A 24847-nucleotide genomic window follows, 5' to 3' on the forward strand; every position below is an offset into this window, starting at 1 on the left:
TGAACTAGGTTCAAAACAAAGCCAAACCACATAATTGAAATCAAATCTTGGCCGTTTGATCAAAAAATCAATGATTAAGATTACAGCCGGTCACAAAAGTTATGGCCTCTTTCAAATTAAGTATGTCGGATGAATTTCCTAAACAGGTGAGTTTGGTTGTATAATTTGGTTCCGTTTAAATTCCTACCCATAAGAAACAAATCAAGATAAATATGTTGCTATTTCTTGCATTTAATTCTTAGGATAATGATGAACAATTTGAAATGTTTACTGATGTTTGTTCTCACATTCGAGAGGTAAGAGACTCTCCAAAGAAAACCCAATAACAAAATATCATAATGAATCAATGACTTCTTCTAATTAATCCCTCTTATTTATAATACCACTTTCTTCTTCTAACTATCTCACCACTAACTAAGCAACCGACTGACCACCTTTAATCTCCAAATGAATAAACCAATCACCATTCAGTAAGGAAGTATAATGACATAAATGCCCCTCGTCTTATTTCTTTTCACAGGAAGCTCATCAAATAACTAAGAAGCAACAGAAAGAGATCCACCTTTACTTTTTAACAAAAAAAACAAGATATAAAGAACATCGGGGATTACAAATTGAATCAAATTGAGCATCACAACTTAAGAGCAGCAATAGCCTCCGGTTTAAAATCAACTCTCATCCCCAAAACCCTCCTAACCTCAGCGGGAGTCAACCTCCAAGTCATAGGTCCCGAATTCTCCCCCCAAAAGTCCAAAATCTCCGACACCTTCTCCAAATTCAAAATCGTAGCCATTTTTGTCAACCTCGCAAACTTATCTCTCACAGTCCTCTGAGTCATCCCCGAGAAATGACTCACGAGGGCCCGCACGTCCCGGTCAAGTTGCAAACCACCAAGCTGACTGAATCTTTTTTGCATCATGATAAGTTCGAGTCTTTTTACAATGAAGTCGATTACCAAATGAACAAAAGAGTCATAGTTGTTGGCAGTCATTAGTGGTTGGAGCCACGATGTGTTGGTTTCGACTGCGTGAAGGAGTCGTTGGACCCACGGGTCGTTTACCTCGTTTTCCGCGTATTCTGATTCAGAGAGCTCGTAGGATACGGTTGCTACGGTGTCTAGGACTGGACGGATTCGGTGGGTCACGGTGCCTACGAGGTGTTCTAGACTGGAATTTAGGGTTTTATTGAAGCCGTTGCTCATTTCTCCTAATTCGGATAGACATGACTTGATTCTTTCTCTGTCACCTGGTGTGGGGAATACCTGATTAAGAAAACCAATGTAGACAATGTACTTACATTTCTTTACACATTATAGCAACATACTTACAAATCCCCAAAACAAAATTATAATGAATCCAACATCTCAAAAACTATTAGAGTCAAATCAACTAAAGAAAAGGTTGATGGAGGAAATAGTAATGTACTTTCATTTCTTTCTTCTACAGCATTGTACGTTCAATTTTTTTTCTTATTAAGGCATTGTACTTTGGAAAATCTACCCATTTATAGCATTATGATATTAGTCTTTTTCTTATATAGCAGTGAAACTTGCTTTGTATTTAGATGACATTGCTATAAATAGGGTATTTTTTCAAAGTACAATGATGTAACAGGAGGTAATTAAAGTAGGATGCTATAGTAAACATATCAATGGAAGTACATTGTTATTTCTTGAATTTAACCCTATAAAAATCCAGCCAGATAGCAATGGTCATCATTATATATCCCCAAAACAAAATAGGTTAAGTTTTTTCTCTAAAGATTTAGCAAAATAACCATTCCCATGTATAATATATTGGCAATGCACAATTGTGATGTCAACAATCTTGTCTCATGTAGGCAAACCATGTAGCAAATTAACAATTAATTGAGCAAAAAGATAGAAAACATACCAATCTTGGTTTTATCTAAATAATTATACCAGTTATATCAGTTCAAAGATTAAGGTTCATAAGTGAACCACATCTTTCATTTTTTGAAACTGTGCCCCAAAATTTAGTGGTAATGAAGATATATTTTTTTTTCCTTTTTGCAACTCTATCTCTTGTAATTGATGTTTTTTATGTGTTAACAGTTGATAGCATTTTTTTTGCATTGGTGTTGCTTGTATACTGATTGCACACCATTGTCTTTCTCATCAATTGAAATTGGTATGATCCACCAATATTTTCACCTCCGCTTTTAGTAATTTGATCAACTTTTAAACTGATTTTGAAGATAAACAACTGCACGAGTAGTTATATCCTTTCCATAAGTTGATTAAGAAATGATTGATGTGTTCTTGAATTGTCCTACTTGTTCTTTCAAATGTACTACATAGCTACCCTACTTGGTCTTTGATTGTACTACATAGTTGGCTTACTTGTTCTTTTCAAGGCCACTAACACATTAGTTGATGATAAAGACAAGATTGATGTGTTCTTTTAACTGTACTACACTTTTAGTTTACTTGTTCTTTAACTGTACTACATAGCTACCCTACTTGTTCTTTAACTGTACTACATAGTTAGCTTACTTGTTCTTTTAAAGGCGACTAATATATTGGTTGAAGATAAAGAAAAGATTGAGGTGTTCTTTTAAATGTACTACATAGATAGTTTACTTGTTCTTTAACTGTACTACATAGCTACCCTACTTGTTCTTTAACTGTACTGCATACTTAGCTTACTTGTTCTTTTCAAGGCAACTAATATATTGGTTGAAGATAAAGACAAGATTGAAGTGTTCTTTAATTGTACTATATAGTTAGCTTACTTGTTCCCTCCTGGCTCCCCTGAAGTATTTAGATAGTATGTTGGCATTCCATAGTTGTGCATTGGTAACATTTTGTTCTTTGACATATAGTCATTTTGGATGAAATTAACATAGTATTTTGTTGTTGGGATATTGAAAGATGAACCATTGCTATTCTGCTAATTTTTCTATGTTAGCGGATATGATAGCTTCTGGGATGTTGGTTCACTAAAACCTAAATGACTGCATATATAGGCATATAGCTAAGACTTCTTCATTATCTCATAAACAGGTAACAATAAGAATGATTGTTCATGAGAATATTCTAATGTTCATGTCAAATGACATTACATTATCGCATTTTTAGGAAAATAAGCTGGTTTTAACATATTTCTTGATGTGCAATATTATTATTGGTTACTTTAGTGGCTGACAGGGTTTTTTTATAGGGAACGAATCCAACCTATATTTCTTCAAGACAAGTATAATGAAACACACAAGATAGTGGTGAAAATGTAGGTTTAGATGATAAATACATACCTCAGCACATTGCTCTTCAATCTGATGTCTTAATTTCAGGGCATACTCACTGCTCACATCCATGTTATTCAAGGCGGTAGAAATATCAATTCCTGTTTTCTGCACTCCAACACCACCCAAAAACAGCTTTCCTCCAAGGTTAGGCTCCCTCATTTTCTGCTGCAAAGCATCATTATACTCACCACCCAGTGATAAGAGAGATGGAGGCTACTGTAATTGAAATGTAAGTGGGAGGATATAAATCTTTTTAAAAATGAATAATTTTATTTAAATGTTTAATTTGTTAGAACATGAAGCGCTAATTTCATGATTTGTGCTTTACAAAAATAAGAAGCGTCCTTTCTATGTTCTTAATTTTGGATTTTTGTTTGTAGTGTAAAGAAATAATAATATAATGTATTAGAAAAAATTATTGGGTTTTACCAAATAATAGTTAAAGATAGAAAAAAAAGTGGACCGATTATTCTTCTTTCAACCTAACTTTCATTAGACCTCCCCTGTCCTCCAAAACTTCTTGTTGTAAATAATGGAAGCTGCAAGCTCTTGTCGCGTACATGTTTTTACGTGGTAAAGTGAACCGGAAACACAGGAAACCGATTGAGAACGATCCCAATGTGGTCAAGATAAATTATTTAATTTAAGTTATAGCCCCCAGAATTGTGGTCAGTGGCAGAACATAGAAGAGACTGGGGGCCATGGCCCCCCTGTTTTTTTATCAATTAAACAGCAATATCTATAGAATCGGTGATCATATAAGTTAATTATTTAAAAGATTGTAACACCAGCCCTCATGTTTTTTTCTATTGAATATCAGTAATTAAGCTTAAGTTTAGAAAATTAGGAAACTTATCCAAGCAAAACTAATTTGACTAGAAAGTAGGAAATTTATAAAGTAACAATATAAAAAGTAGGAAACTTACAAAATAACCATATAAAAATACCATGAAATTAATTATTAACTTACATATTCAAATCAACGAAACCTAAAAATACTATCGACTCCGCTTGTTTTCTTGCAACTCACGGGAGTTATGCATCGAAACCAGAAGAGAAGAAGAGAAGATGACAGGTAGTTTTTCCTTAATTTGAAACCGTAACTCTTCCTCATTCTTGCAAGTTACAACTCACCGGACTTCTTGCTCTCTCCCTTTTTCGGGATCAATCGACCGTTCTCCGCCGACTCCTTATTCTCTCTCTCCTCCCGGGTCACCGGCGCCAGACTACCACTGGTTTCCTCTCCGCCGACTCCACAACGAAGGTACACATTTCCTCTTCGCCTCTTACTCTCTCTCATTTCTAGATACATATAAGTATCTCATTTATATATTTATATTATAAATCTTTAGTCATAGATATACCTGGTTGGGGATATGGTGTATGTATAGGGGTAATAAATGTAGCTGGGATATGGTGTATGTATAGGGGTAATAAAGGTGTATGTTATAGGGGTAATAAAGGTGTATGTTATAGGTCTTACACATAAATAAAAGAAGATATGTTTAAGGATAACAAAGTTACGGTTAATAAAATTGGAGTAAGTAAGATTTTCAGTATTTAGATATTCTAGAATGAAAAATCCACAATAATATTTTATTTTAATGTTATTTTTATCTTTTATGCTTACTTAGTTTTCTTACAAATATATACATTAACTGTGACAATTTGGAACAAAATTAAACATGTTTCTATGGCTTTTTGTAAATTTTAGTTTCGGCACCCTAGCCCTTATTGTTTGTGTTCCGCCCGTGATTGTGGTGCTCCTGAGACCTGAAACAAACAACAAAGTCATTTGGAACTATGCCAACAAAGTCGAGATTATCATACAGTGTTACACCGGACTGTGGAAATTTTCATCCTTTTTACGAGCCATCTAACCTATTGTTGACTTCGAGTTAGATATTATCAAGAATATTAATTTCACTCCACTTCCCTGTAGTTATTAGTGTCTTATTAATAATTCATTGCTTTTTAGGGTTCATAAGCGGGAGCAATTCGATCATTTGGATAAAAATTACATCTCTAGGACGTTGCTAATACTAGTAGATTTCATAGGCATGTTTGGCTGTGCTTTATTGCTTTAGTTTTTAAAAGATTTGATTATCGGTGTAACACTGTTCGATAATTTGGGTTTTACCGGCAGGAAAGGTTTGCCGGCAAACAACATTGCGATCAAAGCCATTATTTTTTTGAATTTTAATTTGTAAAAAAAGGTGAGTTCCACAACGAATATTGTTTTTACAATACTTTGGTAAATAAATTTCAAATCACCGCTATTCGGTAAATATTTTTCGAAAGTACTACCTTCTTATACAAAACTCCAGATTTCATTATTTCTTTGTAAGTTGAAATGACAAGACTGCCCTTTTTCCATAACCTATATAATAAACTTCTTAAACCTAATTTCATAGAGAAGCCACAATATCGCCGGCCGCTGCCTTCCTGCATACTCCGATGAAGAAAACAGGTACTCTGTTGGAGAACGTCCTACGGGTACAAGAAACCTACGGTAATGACGCTTCATCAGTCGACCAACTTGTCGACGGCCTCCGCACCACTTTTCCCAAATACCGTCTTTACAAGCTCCAACCTTTCACCAGAAAGGTGAAACAAACCCTAGCTTCCAGCAACATAACAGGAAAGAAAAGACGAATTGAGTTACATGAATCAGAGTCTTCATACTCGGAATCGCAATCAGATGATGGCGACGAAGAAGATAGAAGTCCAGTTTTGACATCTGAGGATGATGTATATGGCCTGAAATCAGAACCGGAGTTTGATTTAACAAAGTCGAGACTTAGAAACACGTACAGAAAGGAAACCAAAACGGTTGGTTCAATGAAAGAATATACATATAGACGTGTTAAGGCACAAAAACGGAGCAACTTATCAAATGATGTTGATGCGAATGGAAGACACAATGATGATGGTGTTGATGCGAATGGAAGACACAACGATGGGCCAAGGTTTAAGGACTTTGGTGGAATGGATGATGTGGTAAATATGTTGAAGAAACAGGTGATTATTCCTTTATATCATCCAGAGTTACCTCGTAGGCATGGAGTTAGGCCAACGGTTGGCATTTTGTTACATGGTCCGCCAGGGTGTGGAAAGTCAACGCTAGCTCGAGCCATTGCTAACGAGACTGGATTTCCATTCTATGAGGTTGCAGCCAGTGAGATGGTCTCTGGTATATCAGGTAATGTAACGTGAATAAAACTGTAGTATCAGGAAACTAGCTAGAATAATCCATAATTCTTTTTCGTTGCAAAAATTTCAGGTGCATCAGAAGAGAACATACGAGAGCTATTTTCAAAAGCATACAGAACAACACCATCTATAGTTTTCATCGACGAAATCGATGCAATTGCTTCAAAAAGAGAAAATCATCAAACAAAAATGGAAAGCCGGATTGTGACACAATTATTGGCATGCATGGATCAATCCCACAGAGGTGTAAAACAAGGATACGTCTTAGTAATTGGTGCTACTAACAGACCTGATGTTCTTGACCCAGCATTAAGAAGGACTGGAAGGTTTGATCGTGAGATTGCTTTAGGTGTCCCAGATGAAAAAGCAAGATTGCAGATTCTTAAAGTTGTTACACGTGATTTGAGAGTGTCAGGTGATCTTGATCTAGTGAAAGTTTCTAGGGCGACTTCAGGGTATGTTGGTGCTGATTTGGAAGGACTGGTGACTGAAGCTGGGAGTCTTGCTATGGCAAGAGTCATAGATGAAAGAGAGTTGGAACTTTGTAAAGGAAGTGAGAAAAATGAACGTTGGTGGGAGAAAGGGTGGTCTGTTGAGGAATTAGAGAAACTTGAAGGCGTGAGAATGTTGGATTTTGAGGTAGCAATAAAAAATGTTATCGCGTCTTCCAAAAGAGAAGGTTTTTCTATGATTCCAAATGTTAAATGGGAAGATGTTGGAGGTCTTGATACTTTGAGAAGGGAGTTTAACCGTAATATAATTGGGCCTATAAAATTTCCTGACGAGTTTGATCAGGTAATTAAATAATGGCACTTATGTGATCACTACTCTTGATTTATTTGGCCTGAAAAAAGACACAGTCTTTGTTCATACAACTTATATTTTCAGAAATGTGGACTTGATATGGAGATGGGGTTTTTGCTATATGGACCACCTGGTTGTGGGAAAACATTAATTGCCCAAGCTGTTGCTAATGAATCAGGAGCAAATTTCATATACGTTAAGGTTTTTCACAAACTCTAGTACTTGATATATATTTTTACTCGTGTGGCCATTTTTATCAATATTTTTTAATTATTTTTTCACTGTGAAGGGTCCTGAGCTTTTGAGCAAATATGTTGGTGAGGCTGAATCGGCAATTCGAACAATATTCAGTCGTGCAAGGACGTGTTCCCCATGCATAGTGTTCTTCGATGAGGTTTTCCTTTTTCAGATTTCTCTCCTTTTTTTATTATCAAAATTGGGATTTGAAAATTGAGATGGCTGATCATTTAAGGTTGATAGCCAAGTTCATGGGATTAATGTTGGTGCTTTGTTTATTGCAGATAGATGCTCTGACAACAAACCGTGGAAAAGAAGGGGGACACGTGGTCCAGGGAGTTGTGACTCAGGTTACCAACTTTTTTTATTGTATGACTAAAGACTTTTCCTTTTTTTTGGATCTAAATTAAGACCGGTCTTAATGCTTATATTTGTTCCCCGTTGGGTTGTTTCTTTTTTACTTAATGTGTTAAATAGGTTAAATTAACACTTAATATACAAGGCTGTTTCTTCTTTTGACTTAGTATGGACAAAGTGACTTAAAGGGTTTTAAGCATAAATACATGGCTTAATGTATTAACTTTTAAGACACCAACAATTTACCTATTTTATGTCCTCTTTTTCCTCCCAACTACTCTCATGTTAAAATTAATTGATGCATGTTGTGAAAATTGTTTGTTGGGAATTTTAGGGTGAAATGGTTATTGTAGTTTCATTCAAACCAGAAAAGAAAAGAAACAAACCTTATGTATGCAGCACGTTATCCACAAAGACATCATTATCCATTTAGCCATTCTACCCATAAAAGACTTAATGGAAAAAAGAAACAACCCCTAAGTCCATTTATTTAGTCAAAAAAAACAGCACCTTAATTAGTGATCCGGAGAGATAAAAGCTCTTTTATTTTCGCAGCTTTTGGTAGAGCTAGATGGTGTTGACCAACGAAAGGGCGTTTATGTAATTGGTGCTACAAACAGGTGTGACACGTCATCTTTGATTTTCTTTATAAATTAGTTTATTTATGACTGATCCTGTTGATTTGATTTTAGGCCTGAGATGGTGGACAAGGCACTCTTACGACCCAAAAGAATGGAGAAGCTTGTGTATGTGCCTCTGCCAAATCCAGATGAACGTGGGTTGATCTTGAAAGCTCTTGCTAGGAATAAGCCAATAGATGCTGACGTGGACTTGATTGCTATTGGTCAGAGTGAGGCTTGTGCAAATTTTAGTGGAGCCGATCTTTTTGCATTGGTTCGCATCTCTTCCATACACATGCATATGACAAATTTTAAGCATCATAAAGATTTAAAATAGCAATGGCTTTTCAATATACATATCAAACTATTTTAATTTAAAACTAAAAACTAATAATCATTTACTATATCACACAAAAAGTTCAACATTTAATTTGATGTAAGATATAATAAAAATATATAGTTAGCAGTTACATGTTCAAAATATTATGAACTAAATGCAAGGAATACTAATTTATTTTTGTTTTTTTTTTTCATCTATAGCATTCTACTTCTATTTTTTTGTTATTAGAGCATTGTGTGTTTCAATTATTTCTTATTAGGAAATTGTTCTTTAAAAAGTCAACTCATTATAGCTACATTTGGGTAGATATTCATATTACAGTGCTTTAATAATATATAATTTGGAAGAACAATGTTTTAATAAGAAGAACCGAAAATACAATATATGCTGTAACTGAAGATTGGGTTAAATGCAAGAAATAGCGACGTACTTCCATTGATTTGTTTATTTTAGCATCCATTTTTTATTTATTTCTATTACAACGTTGTAATTTGGAAGATCTACCCAATGTTTAACAATGTAATCCAAATGCAAAGCAATTATCATTGTTATAATTGGATTATTGGATAGATTTTTCAAAGTACATTGTCCAAATAAGAACATCAAACAAAATTGAAACTACAATGCTATTATTGGGTACGCACAATACCGTAATAGAAAGAAATGAACATAGTATGCTATAACACACAAATAAATAAAAATACATTGCTATTTCTTTCATTTAGTTCCCAAAAGATTTGCAAAGCACATTGCTGTTTCTTGCATTTAGTCCCAAAAGATTTTGAAAAGTACATTTCTATTTCTTGCAATTATCCCTAAAAATGCGTTAGAAGAAAGTTTATCAAGCCTTTTTATGATGTCAATACGCGAATTTTTAGCCTTGACGTCACTTTTTGTCCAAATTTCAGATGAAAGAAGCTATCATGATTGTTCGTGAAGAGAGATTTAACATAATGCAAGCTGCAAAAGCTAGAGATGAACCAAAAAGCTCATTACGTGGGTTGCCACATACTATTAAAGCTATACATTTTGAGCAAGCTTTGGGAAAAATCTCCCCTTCTGTCTCAGATAAGGTATGACCTGTAAATCATGCAATGAAAGTTATACCTTGTTCTAGGAAGCCTGTAACAGAAAGAGATTTACTTCTAATATGTGTGTTTTTTGCTGCAGCAAATACAATATTTACATCGACTATCAAAGACGTTTGGAGCATCGTAAATGTGGAACAAGTAGGGTTTATTGCACCTTATTTCTGATACTTCATATTTGATAATAGATAAAGCAGTTTGGGTGCTTTGACTTGAGTATGTTAAAATTATCGACTATTTACTATTTACATAGGTTGTTTAAAAAATAGAATCAGTTTTATTTTCACGGGTCAACAACCTATGTACCACTTCATACAACCTTATACACATTTTTTGTGGTATTTTTCTCTGGTGATTTTAAAGTTATTATCAAAAATTTATTGCATAATAGTCGTTTTATGATTTTGAATATTTTTTAGTAGGGTATTTGCTTTTAGTTATATATATTATTAAACGTAAGATAAATCAATGTTATAACTCAATCATACATGACTCACAATTTGGATAATAAAATGAATAAATGTTTTTATTAGGGTTTTAAGTCACGCGTTGCGGTGGGAGATTAAGCAATAATTTTTTTTATATAATATGTTCGACGTATTAAGATATTACAGTTTGAAAACATTGTACCTTTCAATTTTTTTCTTATTAAGGCATTACACTTTGAAAATAAAACATATTTATACATTGCATTTTTTTCCTATTTAGGCATTCAACTATGAAACTCTATATGATTAAAACATTGTACTTCTAGAATTTAACCTATTAAGATACATTTCTATTTCTTGCATTTTGGCCCATGATGCAGAATATATCCAAACTCTAAGTACCATTAGATGAAATCTGATCACCTGAGTCGGAGGAGCCTGACAGATGTGCAGTGCTACTGGTTTTAACAAAAATAAAAAATGTTTGGAGTGTATGTGAAAGATCAGAATGTATGTGTGTAAACGAAATTAAGCACCAATACAGAACATATGGTAAAAATCAATATTACAAGCACCAAATCGATCTGATTTGGTTGGTTGATAGAAAGAGATTCCACTCCTCAAAGGCAAGAAGTTTGATGCCCTCACCTCACTTCTGAATTCTCACCTCCTTACCTCTATGGCAAACATATTTATAGTTCCATTTGTTTATGGATTATAGCATCCTAGTTAATTTTTCTATTACAACATTGTACTTTCATTATCTTTATCTTATCAATGCATCTTACTTTAAGAAAATTAACCAATCACAACATTATACTCTCGTTTTTTTTTTCTTTTTGAAAAATATATTCAATCGTAGTAGTGAAAATTACATTTTTCTTGGATGATATTTGCTATAATTTGGTAGAGTTTTCAAAACATTGTGCTTTAATCAGAAAACATCATAGAACAGAATGACAAACATGAACTAGGTTCAAAACAAAGCCAAACCACATAATTGAAATCAAATCTTGGCCGTTTGATCAAAAAATCAATGATTAAGATTACAGCCGGTCACAAAAGTTATGGCCTCTTTCAAATTAAGTATGTCGGATGAATTTCCTAAACAGGTGAGTTTGGTTGTATAATTTGGTTCCGTTTAAATTCCTACCCATAAGAAACAAATCAAGATAAATATGTTGCTATTTCTTGCATTTAATTCTTAGGATAATGATGAACAATTTGAAATGTTTACTGATGTTTGTTCTCACATTCGAGAGGTAAGAGACTCTCCAAAGAAAACCCAATAACAAAATATCATAATGAATCAATGACTTCTTCTAATTAATCCCTCTTATTTATAATACCACTTTCTTCTTCTAACTATCTCACCACTAACTAAGCAACCGACTGACCACCTTTAATCTCCAAATGAATAAACCAATCACCATTCAGTAAGGAAGTATAATGACATAAATGCCCCTCGTCTTATTTCTTTTCACAGGAAGCTCATCAAATAACTAAGAAGCAACAGAAAGAGATCCACCTTTACTTTTTAACAAAAAAAACAAGATATAAAGAACATCGGGGATTACAAATTGAATCAAATTGAGCATCACAACTTAAGAGCAGCAATAGCCTCCGGTTTAAAATCAACTCTCATCCCCAAAACCCTCCTAACCTCAGCGGGAGTCAACCTCCAAGTCATAGGTCCCGAATTCTCCCCCCAAAAGTCCAAAATCTCCGACACCTTCTCCAAATTCAAAATCGTAGCCATTTTTGTCAACCTCGCAAACTTATCTCTCACAGTCCTCTGAGTCATCCCCGAGAAATGACTCACGAGGGCCCGCACGTCCCGGTCAAGTTGCAAACCACCAAGCTGACTGAATCTTTTTTGCATCATGATAAGTTCGAGTCTTTTTACAATGAAGTCGATTACCAAATGAACAAAAGAGTCATAGTTGTTGGCAGTCATTAGTGGTTGGAGCCACGATGTGTTGGTTTCGACTGCGTGAAGGAGTCGTTGGACCCACGGGTCGTTTACCTCGTTTTCCGCGTATTCTGATTCAGAGAGCTCGTAGGATACGGTTGCTACGGTGTCTAGGACTGGACGGATTCGGTGGGTCACGGTGCCTACGAGGTGTTCTAGACTGGAATTTAGGGTTTTATTGAAGCCGTTGCTCATTTCTCCTAATTCGGATAGACATGACTTGATTCTTTCTCTGTCACCTGGTGTGGGGAATACCTGATTAAGAAAACCAATGTAGACAATGTACTTACATTTCTTTACACATTATAGCAACATACTTACAAATCCCCAAAACAAAATTATAATGAATCCAACATCTCAAAAACTATTAGAGTCAAATCAACTAAAGAAAAGGTTGATGGAGGAAATAGTAATGTACTTTCATTTCTTTCTTCTACAGCATTGTACGTTCAATTTTTTTTCTTATTAAGGCATTGTACTTTGGAAAATCTACCCATTTATAGCATTATGATATTAGTCTTTTTCTTATATAGCAGTGAAACTTGCTTTGTATTTAGATGACATTGCTATAAATAGGGTATTTTTTCAAAGTACAATGATGTAACAGGAGGTAATTAAAGTAGGATGCTATAGTAAACATATCAATGGAAGTACATTGTTATTTCTTGAATTTAACCCTATAAAAATCCAGCCAGATAGCAATGGTCATCATTATATATCCCCAAAACAAAATAGGTTAAGTTTTTTCTCTAAAGATTTAGCAAAATAACCATTCACATGTATAATATATTGGCAATGCACAATTGTGATGTCAACAATCTTGTCTCATGTAGGCAAACCATGTAGCAAATTAACAATTAATTGAGCAAAAAGATAGAAAACATACCAATCTTGGTTTTATCTGAATAATTATACCAGTTATATCAGTTCAAAGATTAAGGTTCATAAGTGAACCACATCTTTCATTTTTTGAAACTGTGCCCCAAAATTTAGTGGTAATGAAGATATATTTTTTTTTCCTTTTTGCAACTCTATCTCTTGTAATTGATGCTTTTTATGTGTTAACAGTTGATAGCATTTTTTTGCATTGGTGTTGCTTGTATACTGATTGCACACCATTGTCTTTCTCATCAATTGAAATTGGTATGATCCACCAATATTTTCACCTCCGCTTTTAGTAATTTGATCAACTTTTAAACTGATTTTGAAGATAAACAACTGCACGAGTAGTTATATCCTTTCCATAAGTTGATTAAGAAATGATTGATGTGTTCTTGAATTGTCCTACTTGTTCTTTCAAATGTACTACATAGCTACCCTACTTGGTCTTTGATTGTACTACATAGTTGGCTTACTTGTTCTTTTCAAGGCCACTAACACATTAGTTGATGATAAAGACAAGATTGATGTGTTCTTTTAACTGTACTACACTTTTAGTTTACTTGTTCTTTAACTGTACTACATAGCTACCCTACTTGTTCTTTAACTGTACTACATAGTTAGCTTACTTGTTCTTTTAAAGGCGACTAATATATTGGTTGAAGATAAAGAAAAGATTGAGGTGTTCTTTTAAATGTACTACATAGATAGTTTACTTGTTCTTTAACTGTACTACATAGCTACCCTACTTGTTCTTTAACTGTACTGCATACTTAGCTTACTTGTTCTTTTCAAGGCAACTAATATATTGGTTGAAGATAAAGACAAGATTGAAGTGTTCTTTAATTGTACTATATAGTTAGCTTACTTGTTCCCTCCTGGCTCCCCTGAAGTATTTAGATAGTATGTTGGCATTCCATAGTTGTGCATTGGTAACATTTTGTTCTTTGACATATAGTCATTTTGGATAAAATTAACATAGTATTTTGTTGTTGGGATATTGAAAGATGAACCATTGCTATTCTGCTAATTTTTCTATGTTAGCGGATATGATAGCTTCTGGGATGTTGGTTCACTAAAACCTAAATGACTGCATATATAGGCATATAGCTAAGACTTCTTCATTATCTCATAAACAGGTAACAATAAGAATGATTGTTCATGAGAATATTCTAATGTTCATGTCAAATGACATTACATTATCGCATTTTTAGGAAAATAAGCTGGTTTTAACATATTTCTTGATGTGCAATATTATTACTGGTTACTTTAGTGGCTGACAGGTTTTTTTTATAGGGAACGAATCCAACCTATATTTCTTCAAGACAAGTATAATGAAACACACAAGATAGTGGTGGACATGTAGGTTTAGATGATAAATACATACCTCAGCACATTGCTCTTCAATCTCATGTCTTAATTTCAGGGCATACTCACTGCTCACATCCATGTTATTCAAGGCGGTAGAAATATCAATTCCTGTTTTCTGCACTCCAACACCACCCAAAAACAGCTTTCCTCCAAGGTTAGGCTCCCTCATTTTCTGCTGCAAAGCATCATTATACTCACCAAAAAACAATCAAGTATGGGTCGGTTTCTCGGGTTGGATGGGTTGGTTTCTCGGTAAAAACCGAAACCGAACCCGATTTTTCGGTTTTTAAAAAATTCAAACCATAACCGTCGGTTTTGCTTAGGTTTCGGTTTTTTCAGTTTCGGTTCGTCGGTTTTAGTCGGTTTCTCGGTTTCTTGGTTTGGGTTTGCTCACCCCTAGTAAGTTGCGTGTGAAGTCGCTGTCCGAAAAAGTCCTACGCTGTCGTACAAGAAACCTACGGTAATGTCACTTCGCCCGTCGACCAACTTGCCGACCGTCACCGTGACAATTTTCCTGAATACAGACGCCACAAGCTCCAAACTTTTTCTATAAAGGGGAAACAAACCCTAGATTCCAACAACATCACACGCAAGAAAAGACGGATTGATTTACTATCAGATTATTCATCCTCATAATCGTAATCAGATGATGGGGAAAAAGATAGAAATGTCGTTTTGACATCTGAGGATGATGTTGTGAGGATGAAGTATTAGGTCTCGCAACTTGTAATAGATTGTATCGAGTTTGTATGCAAAAGGTTTCACAAGTCATTATATCATTTAGTCTTTGTTGTTTCGTATGCGAGATAGTTATTTGTATTTCGAATATTTTGTTTATTACTTAGATTCGCAGTTTAGGGTGTTGACTTAGGTATCCTGACTACATTGGTCAAAGCCTAACTGTTATTCTCTCACACTGTATATATAGGAGTGTTAAGGCATGACCCATTTAGCATGGTCTAGGACCTCAAGATCTGGAGCGACAACCTCGACTGACGACCTCCAGGCGCTCAATTGACGACCCCTAGAGGCCTGACCCAGCTCCTTGCTAGTTGGGCCTGAACTGGATGGGCCCAACGCCTGAACCAATCTCCATTTGACCTGATTCCAAGAGGAAAAGAGATAACTGCCCTTCTGACCTAATGGTCCCCTATAAATAGAACGTCGGGTTTTCGCCCTCGCTCTCGCGATCCCACATTCATTCCTTGGCGCCCAAGCACCAAAGCCAGTGTCGAGACAAAATAGTACCAGCCGCCTCTCAAAGTGACAGGTGTAACGCTCAGAACGTCGCTCCTGGCAAGCCCTGCACCAATGGCAAGCAACTACTCGCGGAGCACGATCTACCAATCAAAGGTTGTCTTCCCCTGCCACTCCTGAAAAGGTAAAAGATTCTGTCGGGATTGGTTCCCCCGATCATAGGTATAAAAAGATCCCTTCTCCTCCAAGAGAAGGGACCATAAATAGATCCCCTAACCCTTACCTAACACTATCATCTTCTCTCTCCTAGAAAAAAATCCTAGAGGGTCCCTCCTTTCTCTTTCAACCTTTACATAGCCACCATGGCTTATCACATCCCTACAACACCAAGATGGTTCTTTCTGGCCAGGAAGAACCATCTCTTCTCTACCATCCAGACTAACTTGATCGTCGAAGCTTGCTCTCGGGGCACAGTCCCTGGGGCAAGGCTGACGTCTTTGTTGTTATGTATGCTCAGGTATCTCGTCGGAAACCTGCTGACGGCACCACCTCCAGACTTCCGATCCGGAACCAACACAGAAGACCCGGCGATCTGACGACATATCACAACAAGGAGGGTTAATTACATAGAGAGAGTATCTTTTGAGAGATAGGTTCTTACATCATTTGTATTGAACTTGTCTTTTACTCTCTAATGAAATCATTGATCTTATAAACGCTCTTATGTTAATCTAATCTGATTGAATCTTCCATGACATTGCTGTAATTAGAATCTATTTGTTCCTATTATTCTAACAAGTGGTATCAGAGCATGATTTCTACGAGTTGTTTTTAAATCCCCAAATTGTTTGAAGTTCTTCGAGTTTTCTAGATTTCTATTTTGATTCTTTGACAGATTCTTCATTTTGCAAAATTTGTTTGCAATTTGATCATAGTTTCTTTGTTTAAATCTTTATTCTAATTTGAAATTTGTTCTTCACTCATAGATTTTATTCTAATTCAATTTTTGTGCAAATTCTTCTGAAAATCATGTCTAAATACTGTTACGTTGTTCCGTTTAATCATCATTCCTTACAATAGTTTATAAATGACAAAATCTAAAGAACTAGATAACAAGATTGGAACTTTATACTTACAATAGTTTAGAAATGTAATGTATTTGATGGATCTAAACTTTAAGCATCATTCCTTGCAACCAAAAGAGCCTTCTTGATCTTTAACTTCATCAAATTATCATAAAAAGCACCCAAAAGAGGAGAGATGAGAGAGGAGAAGCTCAAATCTTGAAGGTGGAGGCTAGGGTTTCTCCCAAGGGGTTCTAGAGGTGATGGAAGCTGATAAAATGGCCAAAAAGTCGGAACTTTATGCTTAAATATGTTGAAAACTCTAAAAATCACGGGCTTAGCCTTGATCGTCATGTAGTGGTCACGCTTTGTCATCGCGTGGCGACTACCACGCCGTAGGCTCTGGTCCCCCTCCGTGGAGATGGTTTTCACCCAAATCAACCTCAACTTCAAACAGTCATAACTTCTTCATTTCAACTCCATTTTCGGCGATCTTTATATCCACGAAAAGGAAGGTAGGATTACATAGATTACAACAAAGATTCCATATTTCTGTTACACGTTACGTATGCAGGATGCTTATTGGGTTGGACAATGCTGAAGGAAGGTAGGATTACAACAAAGATTTTGATGCAGTCCGTCTATGATTTGGTATCATCTAAACCAATATGTCATTATACTTTCCACATCACTTCCCAAAATGTTAATGTTGATAACAGTGGAAAACGAAGGAAATCAATGGCTTATTCTCAGAAGGCTTATATTAAGGTTGAAGATGTACGGGTAGACTTGATGAAGTATAATAATAAGAAGAGTATACGAAAGAGGGGAAATCAAAAAGAAAAGATATAACAACTGAAGAAGAAGAAAAAGAGCAGAAAAATAATGGTAACGATAATCATGATGCTGATTAGCCATCATCATCTGTTTTAGTAGAGAGTGTGTTGAGCTCTCAACCCGTCCCTCCCGCACGAGGTACCTTTAGGGAAGGATTTAATTCCCCCAAGGACATTATCAACATCCACTACAAAGGAAGGTTCTGAAAATATGGTGTTGTGCATGGAAGGCGGTGGCTTGTATGGATGCTTATCCTCCAATACCTTCGTGGTATCACCCCCAAATGGAGCAACTCCCGAAGAACATAAAACTTTCACTGCTGCTGTAAAATGTCCATCGGCAACCTTACGAAGACATTGTCTGACATTGGTGTTGCCCAGTGTTCTTTTCTCCTGAATGTACTCTTCTTTTTTGTCTTGTTGCTCCAGTCTTGCATTGTCAACTAAGTTTTTAACTAGCTTGGCGATACCGTCTTCAGTCCCACAAGTAGCTAAAACGCTCAAGATATTACGATGTTGCAAAGACTTCCTATTGCCAAACCTACTTTCTTGCCTATTCTTGGGCCTAAACACCTGAAGAGTACACCTAGGAAGAATTAACAAAGCAACCCACGCTTCAACGGATCCGGGATGAGCAACCACCTTGGAAAGGGTTGCTTTCAAAGCCTGAGAGAAAGCCATAAGACAGTTATGAGGGATGCTTTTGACGGTGGTGATATGTAGTTTAAAAACACGATCAAGTAGTTGAGCATCCATCACCAACCCATCATTGAGGTCGGCTTCCGGTTCATTCGGTAGCGGCTTTGGAATGCCAACAATATGCCTGCTCATGTCATCAGCCCCGTCAATAAACTTAATCAAGCCACCTGGGTGGTGACATGAACGACTCAGAGCATAAAGCTTCATGCAATTCCCACATATCCATTGACCAAACTCCTTCAAAGTTGCTGCCACAAACATAAACAATCCATGGTCAGAAGTAATAGCCTCCCGTAACACAACTTTGCGTTCATCTGTATGGAGGTGTAAGCTCTTGAGATGAGATATCATACGGGAAATCCCTTTACTTCCAACAATACCATTTGGGCAACAGTGAAACCCTTGAAAAGGACACGACCAAGCCCCGCTCTCAAAGGAATGAGAGAACACCATAAACAAACAAATAAAGTTTATTTAAGCCATCCGGAATTAGAAGCACTAACCCAAATGAAAAAGTGACACTCCAACAAAAGGTTGGAGTGTGCACAATGGAACCCACACCGGACAGAAACTCTACATTTGCTTGAGTCGAAAATTGGCTGCAACACTTGAAAAACTCATTTAGGCATTTTATCAAACACTTGGCAGGAAGAAAAAGAAACACCTTGTTTGCACCACCAAGCCTTATTTTTTTTGCCCAAATGCAATCTTGAAGAGGGAAGCAAGCAATCAAGACATTGAATAAACGCTGAAGATGCTAAGGTGGATTTTTTTTGGAATTTAGATCTTGATGTTCGTGAGTATATCCGGCTACGGTCCAATTGAGTTCTAGAGTAGCTTCCCTGACATTTTCATGGGCTTTCTGAAACATCCCAAAAATATGGTCCAAATTTTAATTATTAGTAAAACCATAGCCATCAAACATCACATGAAAATCATAAGTTATTGTTTCTCAAAACATCATAAACATCTGTCAAAACATATCGGAGTAAAAACATCCCAGGCTAAAATCATGGTGTGTGCACTGCAGTCATCCCCGAGCTCTTTGTTGGGTTTTGAGCATTCTAACACTCCTATGGTGTACATGCAACCCTAAATACCTTGGATCTATGTTTTCTCTATTATACATGCAAATATCAATTTTCCAAGGTATTGTTCTAACTAGCATAATATAAAGTACACATAATATAAATTCTAGTAGAATTACATACCTCTTGTTTGGTGCTTGATTCCATGGAGCTCAAGAGCCTAGTGCCCCAAGTGTGACACCGCAAATGGTTCACACAACATCATGAACACTTGGAATAACTTGAGAGAAATTAGAACACTTCTAAAATCGGTTTTCCCTCACTTGTTTCTCTAGTGGCCGATTTCTTCAATAATAAGATCATTATATAGTTAGTCACAATTAGGGTAAACCCTAATTGTCATGACTTTCCATTTCCTTGGATCCATGGGTTCAAATACACCATGGAGCATCCATGGAGCATCCTATGGGTTTTAGCCCAACTTGATAATCCATGGAGCATTAGCCCACTATATAAGTATGGATGATTTACACAATCAACCCATATATTTAATTAGTCTTCTTTTGATCACTTAATTAATTCTAGATTAATTCTTGATCAATACTAATTAAATAATCTTATTAATATATTAGAACTTATAATATATTAATAAACCTTAAGTGTTATTTCTCTCATTTTAGTCTATCCAAATGCATGATGCCATGCAACCCAAATGGACCATGCCGGGTCGGGTCAAGTATATACCAATTATAGTTATGGACTTAGACACTAATCCAACAGTCTCCCACTTGGATAAGTCTAATAACTATTATTGCAAGTACGCCTTCACAACCTGACCAACAATCGTAGCTCTTAAAAGTTGTTGCCGAACTCTGAACAAATCAATGACGCGTCCATTAGATAAGTGATCATATATTCCTCCATTCTAGATATCATATGGACTGAGACATGGATTATAATCATTCTCTCTGTCCATTTGTTGTTTCCCGATTTCCGATTTATGACGACTGACTAATTGAACAAATCAAATCAGTCCAGGCCCGGCCGAGCACTTACATTTTGTCATCACTAAATCATCGAGGGGCCCACAGATATCTCTTTTATCCCTTTGAGGGTAAAAGGAATGGATAAACTTCGACTCATATGCTTGTACTAACTACTTGTTGAATCATACACAAAGGCACGTTTTATAACATCGAGTTACCAATGCGTTTTCGTGCAATCAATGTATAACCAACTCATAGTCAACAACTCATATCTCTAGGTTTGAAGAATATAAGATATTATCATCTCATGAATCACTCGTGATAAAATCCATGAAGTGATTCAAATGAGCGTGGGTTGAATCCAATACTCAGAACTTATGAGCACTCATGAATGTTGTAGCAACCACTGCTATGTCTAATGCACATTAGACAAATCATACAAGCCAAATTCATGACAGTCTTGATTCATATCTACTTCCAACATATGACCGACCGTGGATGGTTTGAATAACTTAGTCAGTCGGGAAGAATGACCTAGTTATTCTGAAAGTCAAAACATGCAAAGTGAAACACAAAAATAATACTAATCTTGTATGGCCTCAACACTTTGAGTGTAAATAAAAAACCCTTTTATCTAAGCACCATATTGATTACTCATTATTCATTGTTTCGATTTATCAACTTAATACTTGAATTGAAACAATAGTCATGCCATGCACCAAGCATGCATACTATGTTTACCTACGGTCTTTTCTTTTGTGAAATAGATCAATTGAACACGACTCCAACGATGCTCATTTCACAATCCCAATCCCTTTTGTAAATGTAAGAATGCCAAACTCTTGCCAATTAGTGTAATCTGTTAGACTTTAAACTTATATGCAATGATCCCCTTGTAATGACTATGCACAAAAGTCACCAAGACTTGGCAACATACATTACAGAGTATTCCAATGGAAAGCAATCCCATGGAAATGATCTCAAATTCAAAGTACATTCCTTTGAACATCCTTCTTTGCATTAAGTTCTTTAATCTTACATAGATTCAAAGAATAACTTCCACATATGGAAACAATTCCACATTCCCATTTTGACCATCACTTTTGAACAAGAGTTGCCTCTTTTCAAAATATGTCAATATGGTCCTTACTCTATACTTCCAATTGTCCATGAGTAACCAATCTTTGGTAAACCTCAAATTGTCCTCGACAATTGCTTAATCATTTTAGTCATATCCAGTTCTAATCCCTTTTCCCCTCTTAATGCCCTAAGCATTAGGAAAATTTAGAAAGGGTAACTATTATAGCTCATGTAATCGATCCTATACCCGAAGCATATGGGACATGATTCATGCTATAAATTTTTTTATTTGCCATATTCTCACAATTCGAACTATGAAGAGGTATGCCGTAATCATAATCGAATTTTGAGAACGCAACATATATAGAATTTCCTTATGTTGAACCATTCCAACATAACATTCTTATATATCCTTGACTAAAGTTGATTAAAATCTCAATCTAAGCTTGTAGAATTGGAATGAAGTATAAAATCCTCTCCCTTAATTATAGGGAAACAACTTTTCAAAGCGAATTGAAACTTTTGTTTTCTATAATTAACATTGCTAACATGCAACATAATCATCATGCTCCCACTAGCACAATGATTATTATCTTACTAGCATAACACTTATGCTCCCACTAGCTTTGACATGTACTCAGAAATCAACTGGACTTCTAGAAAAACAATACTTTATTGACTTTCTTACCAAAGTTCAGATTTCTAATACGAGATGCTTTGATAAGACTTTATCAAAATCATACACCTTTCCTTAGATAGCTCACATGTTTGTCTAGACCTTTTGCCATTCTCACTAGTTAGTGTGCTGGTTAACCACACGCGCTCCACTAACGACATGAGAATGCAAATATCACAACTACTATCTACTTAAAATCCATTTAGTGAAAGTGTTTCCTCACCATCATTTTCATGAATCGAAGAGAAACCTTATGACACTTAGATTTTTATGGTGTAAGTGTTCATATCCATGTGAATTTGTCATAACCATAATCACAAGACAAGGTTAGTGGCAAATCCAAACACATATGGACTGAACTTGTTCAATCTTAATTTCTTGCCACCCGGCAGCACAAGGGCCTACCATTGCTTCCAGGTTGTTATGCAAACAATTGAGAACTCATAGAACTCACAAGCATAGTCAACTTTTAACTGGAATAGACATAAAAATAAGAATATGTCAACACGATAGGTTACAAACCTCAAATCGTGGGCTAGTGATTAACAAAACTCTTGATAAGTTCTTGAAACTATTTCAGGATCTTTTAAACTCCCACTGTCCCCTTGACATATAAGACTCTCTTGCCTAATATTCAAGAGATAGTGCGGATTCTTTTACAAACACTTCACACAATTGGCCTTAGTTGGTCTTTGTCACAACTTACCAATTTCAAATGTACAAGAGTAAGAAAACATTTTACTCTACATTTGACAAGTGTTTTAAACATTTCTTAAGATTATGTCACTCAAGGCTCAATCTTGGAGTATGACTCTAAGATTTTATTTTGGAATGAAGTATGATTTATCTTTTGATTTAACCATTTCCACAATTCACGATTCCTCTCCTTAGCCAACAAATGCACTAAGGTGTCCTTAGAGGATCAATTGTGATATGGTTCCATAATCACTAAGATAATCATAAAACAAGATACACAAGTACTCTCCCATCTCTTCAGATTGGAGAAACTTTTATCTTTCTGCCTTATTTGATTCTTCTTATTCATTCTGCCATATATTGAAACTTTTCCAATGTTTCAGAATTACACTTAAACTTGTAAGAATAATCATATTTACTAAACTTTAGTAAATCATAACGAATAATCTTACCAACCTTTGTGGTGGACCTGAATAGTGCACAACCTAATGTACCCGATCCTTTAGTCCTTCGCTTGAATCACATGCGAATGTGAACAAGGAATTAGTCTTAATTTACCAAAGATGAAAAATCTCATTCATCACACAATATAACTTGCATGATTCCAAGTTTCTATCCAACTGAAACTTGGGTGATGAGAATCTTTCCTTATTTGATAAATTATGACACTACCATAAACGAAAGAATCAAATTCATTTTTCCAATATTGCTTATCAATGGAAACATATAAACAATAATTTTTCACAAATGCCTTTGTAAGGATACTTAAAATAAATAAAATCAAAACTTTTCTTTTATTTTTAAAACTTGCGGAAAAACTTATCCTTACAATGCAAATTCATATGAAAACTTTGTTGTTATCTATTCCTAAGCAATATCTCATAACTCTTATGCAGTGGCTCAAAATTCTGGTCATCGAACCATGCGATCAGAATTAGCACACCTTTTCTTTAAGCTTCCTTTGATTCTTCAAAAACATCAAAATGTAATTACATTACATCATGTATTAAGAATCTCCAAAAGAGACTTAATAGAGTTAGATAACGAACTTTACCTGAAGTAGAGTCAAACTTTTGACTTTACCATCCTTATGAGGTTTCAGGTAAATTCGGCAGCTTCGCAACCAATGCCCCTTTTCTTTGGCAATAGGCACATATGGACTCTTTGGGAATGGTACATGGGACTATCTCAGACTTAGCCTTTCTCTTTACCATTTGGTCAACCGAGTTGACTATGGCCGATCCCTTTCCATTGAGAAGAGAAAGCTTTTCTGGATATCCAATGTTACCATTTTCAAAGTCCATGGAAGTTTGGGAAGTTGATCTTCTAATCAAATTTGTTCTACCAGTGCTCCAAATCATTGCTGATTCAGCAGCACAAAGCAAATAGATAAGATCATTAAGGGTCATGTCATAGTCTTTTACATAGTAGTCCACAAAGAACTCACTATGTGTCTTAGGAAGTGATTAGTCAACATCCAACTTCCTCAAGACTTTGACACCCAACTCTCCCGGCTTGTCAATATGTGACTTCATCTCTAAGATGTGAGCACACATAGACCTTGCTTGCCAATAGGGCTTGAGTGACCTTGAACTTGTGGGTTAGGGAGATTTATTGGAGGAGGTGGAGGAAGTGAAGTATGATTTCCAGTCCCACTAATACACAACAAAGGGATTGATCTTTCACCTTGATTGCCATTTGGGATATCATCTTCATTATGATAGCTTGTTCCTAAAGATTTGGGAAGACCATAGTTGTCTGAGGGAGACATCTATAAGGGAGAAATTCAAGTTAGTTGATTTAAAGTCCTTAATATAACACCCAATATGAAATATTAAGGCTAGGATCCAACAACCTTTTTATAACTGGAAGAGGGATGTCGTAATCCGAGTTATAAAATAGTTGAAGGTAGGTAAATGACGATTTACCAATTTCCACCATGAAAAACGAAATATAATTAAGTTTTAATTGGATTTGAAACTCCTAGATCTTTTGAGATACATTGAACT

General features: G+C 35.6%; 1 protein-coding gene and 2 pseudogenes across 4 annotated transcripts; 1 reads left to right on the forward strand and 2 right to left on the reverse strand.

Annotated features, from left to right (window-relative positions):
* Positions 1-631: 631 nt before the first annotated feature.
* LOC145104683 (conserved oligomeric Golgi complex subunit 4 pseudogene) lies at positions 632-3426 on the reverse strand (annotated as a pseudogene).
* On the forward strand, positions 2753-11129 carry LOC145105806 (cell division control protein 48 homolog C-like). 4 transcript variants are annotated; one of them, XM_079042888.1, is made up of 12 exons: positions 2753-3248; positions 3313-4531; positions 5682-6469; positions 6551-7275; positions 7369-7485; positions 7574-7678; positions 7806-7871; positions 8434-8498; positions 8571-8772; positions 9747-9911; positions 10009-10067; positions 10735-11129. In XM_079042888.1, exons 3-11 carry the CDS (start codon positions 5725-5727, stop codon positions 10054-10056), a joined length of 2238 nt encoding a protein of 745 aa, XP_078899014.1. In that variant the 5' UTR covers positions 2753-3248; positions 3313-4531; positions 5682-5724; the 3' UTR covers positions 10057-10067; positions 10735-11129. The 4 variants fall into 4 exon arrangements, with proteins under 4 accessions (XP_078899014.1, XP_078899010.1, XP_078899011.1 ...); XM_079042884.1 differs by lacking the exon at positions 10735-11129 and having other exon boundaries at positions 2753-3025; positions 3183-3248; positions 10009-10311; XM_079042885.1 differs by lacking the exon at positions 10735-11129 and having other exon boundaries at positions 2771-2818; positions 3183-3248; positions 10009-10311.
* Positions 11130-11929: 800 nt separating this feature from the next.
* Positions 11930-18723, reverse strand: LOC145104684 (conserved oligomeric Golgi complex subunit 4 pseudogene; annotated as a pseudogene).
* Positions 18724-24847: the final 6124 nt, after the last annotated feature.

The sequence above is a fragment of the Lactuca virosa genome, chromosome 4 (assembly GCF_052849685.1).
Source record: "Lactuca virosa cultivar CGN04683 chromosome 4, Lactuca_virosa_CGN04683_v6, whole genome shotgun sequence".
Taxonomy (NCBI): domain Eukaryota; kingdom Viridiplantae; phylum Streptophyta; class Magnoliopsida; order Asterales; family Asteraceae; genus Lactuca; species Lactuca virosa.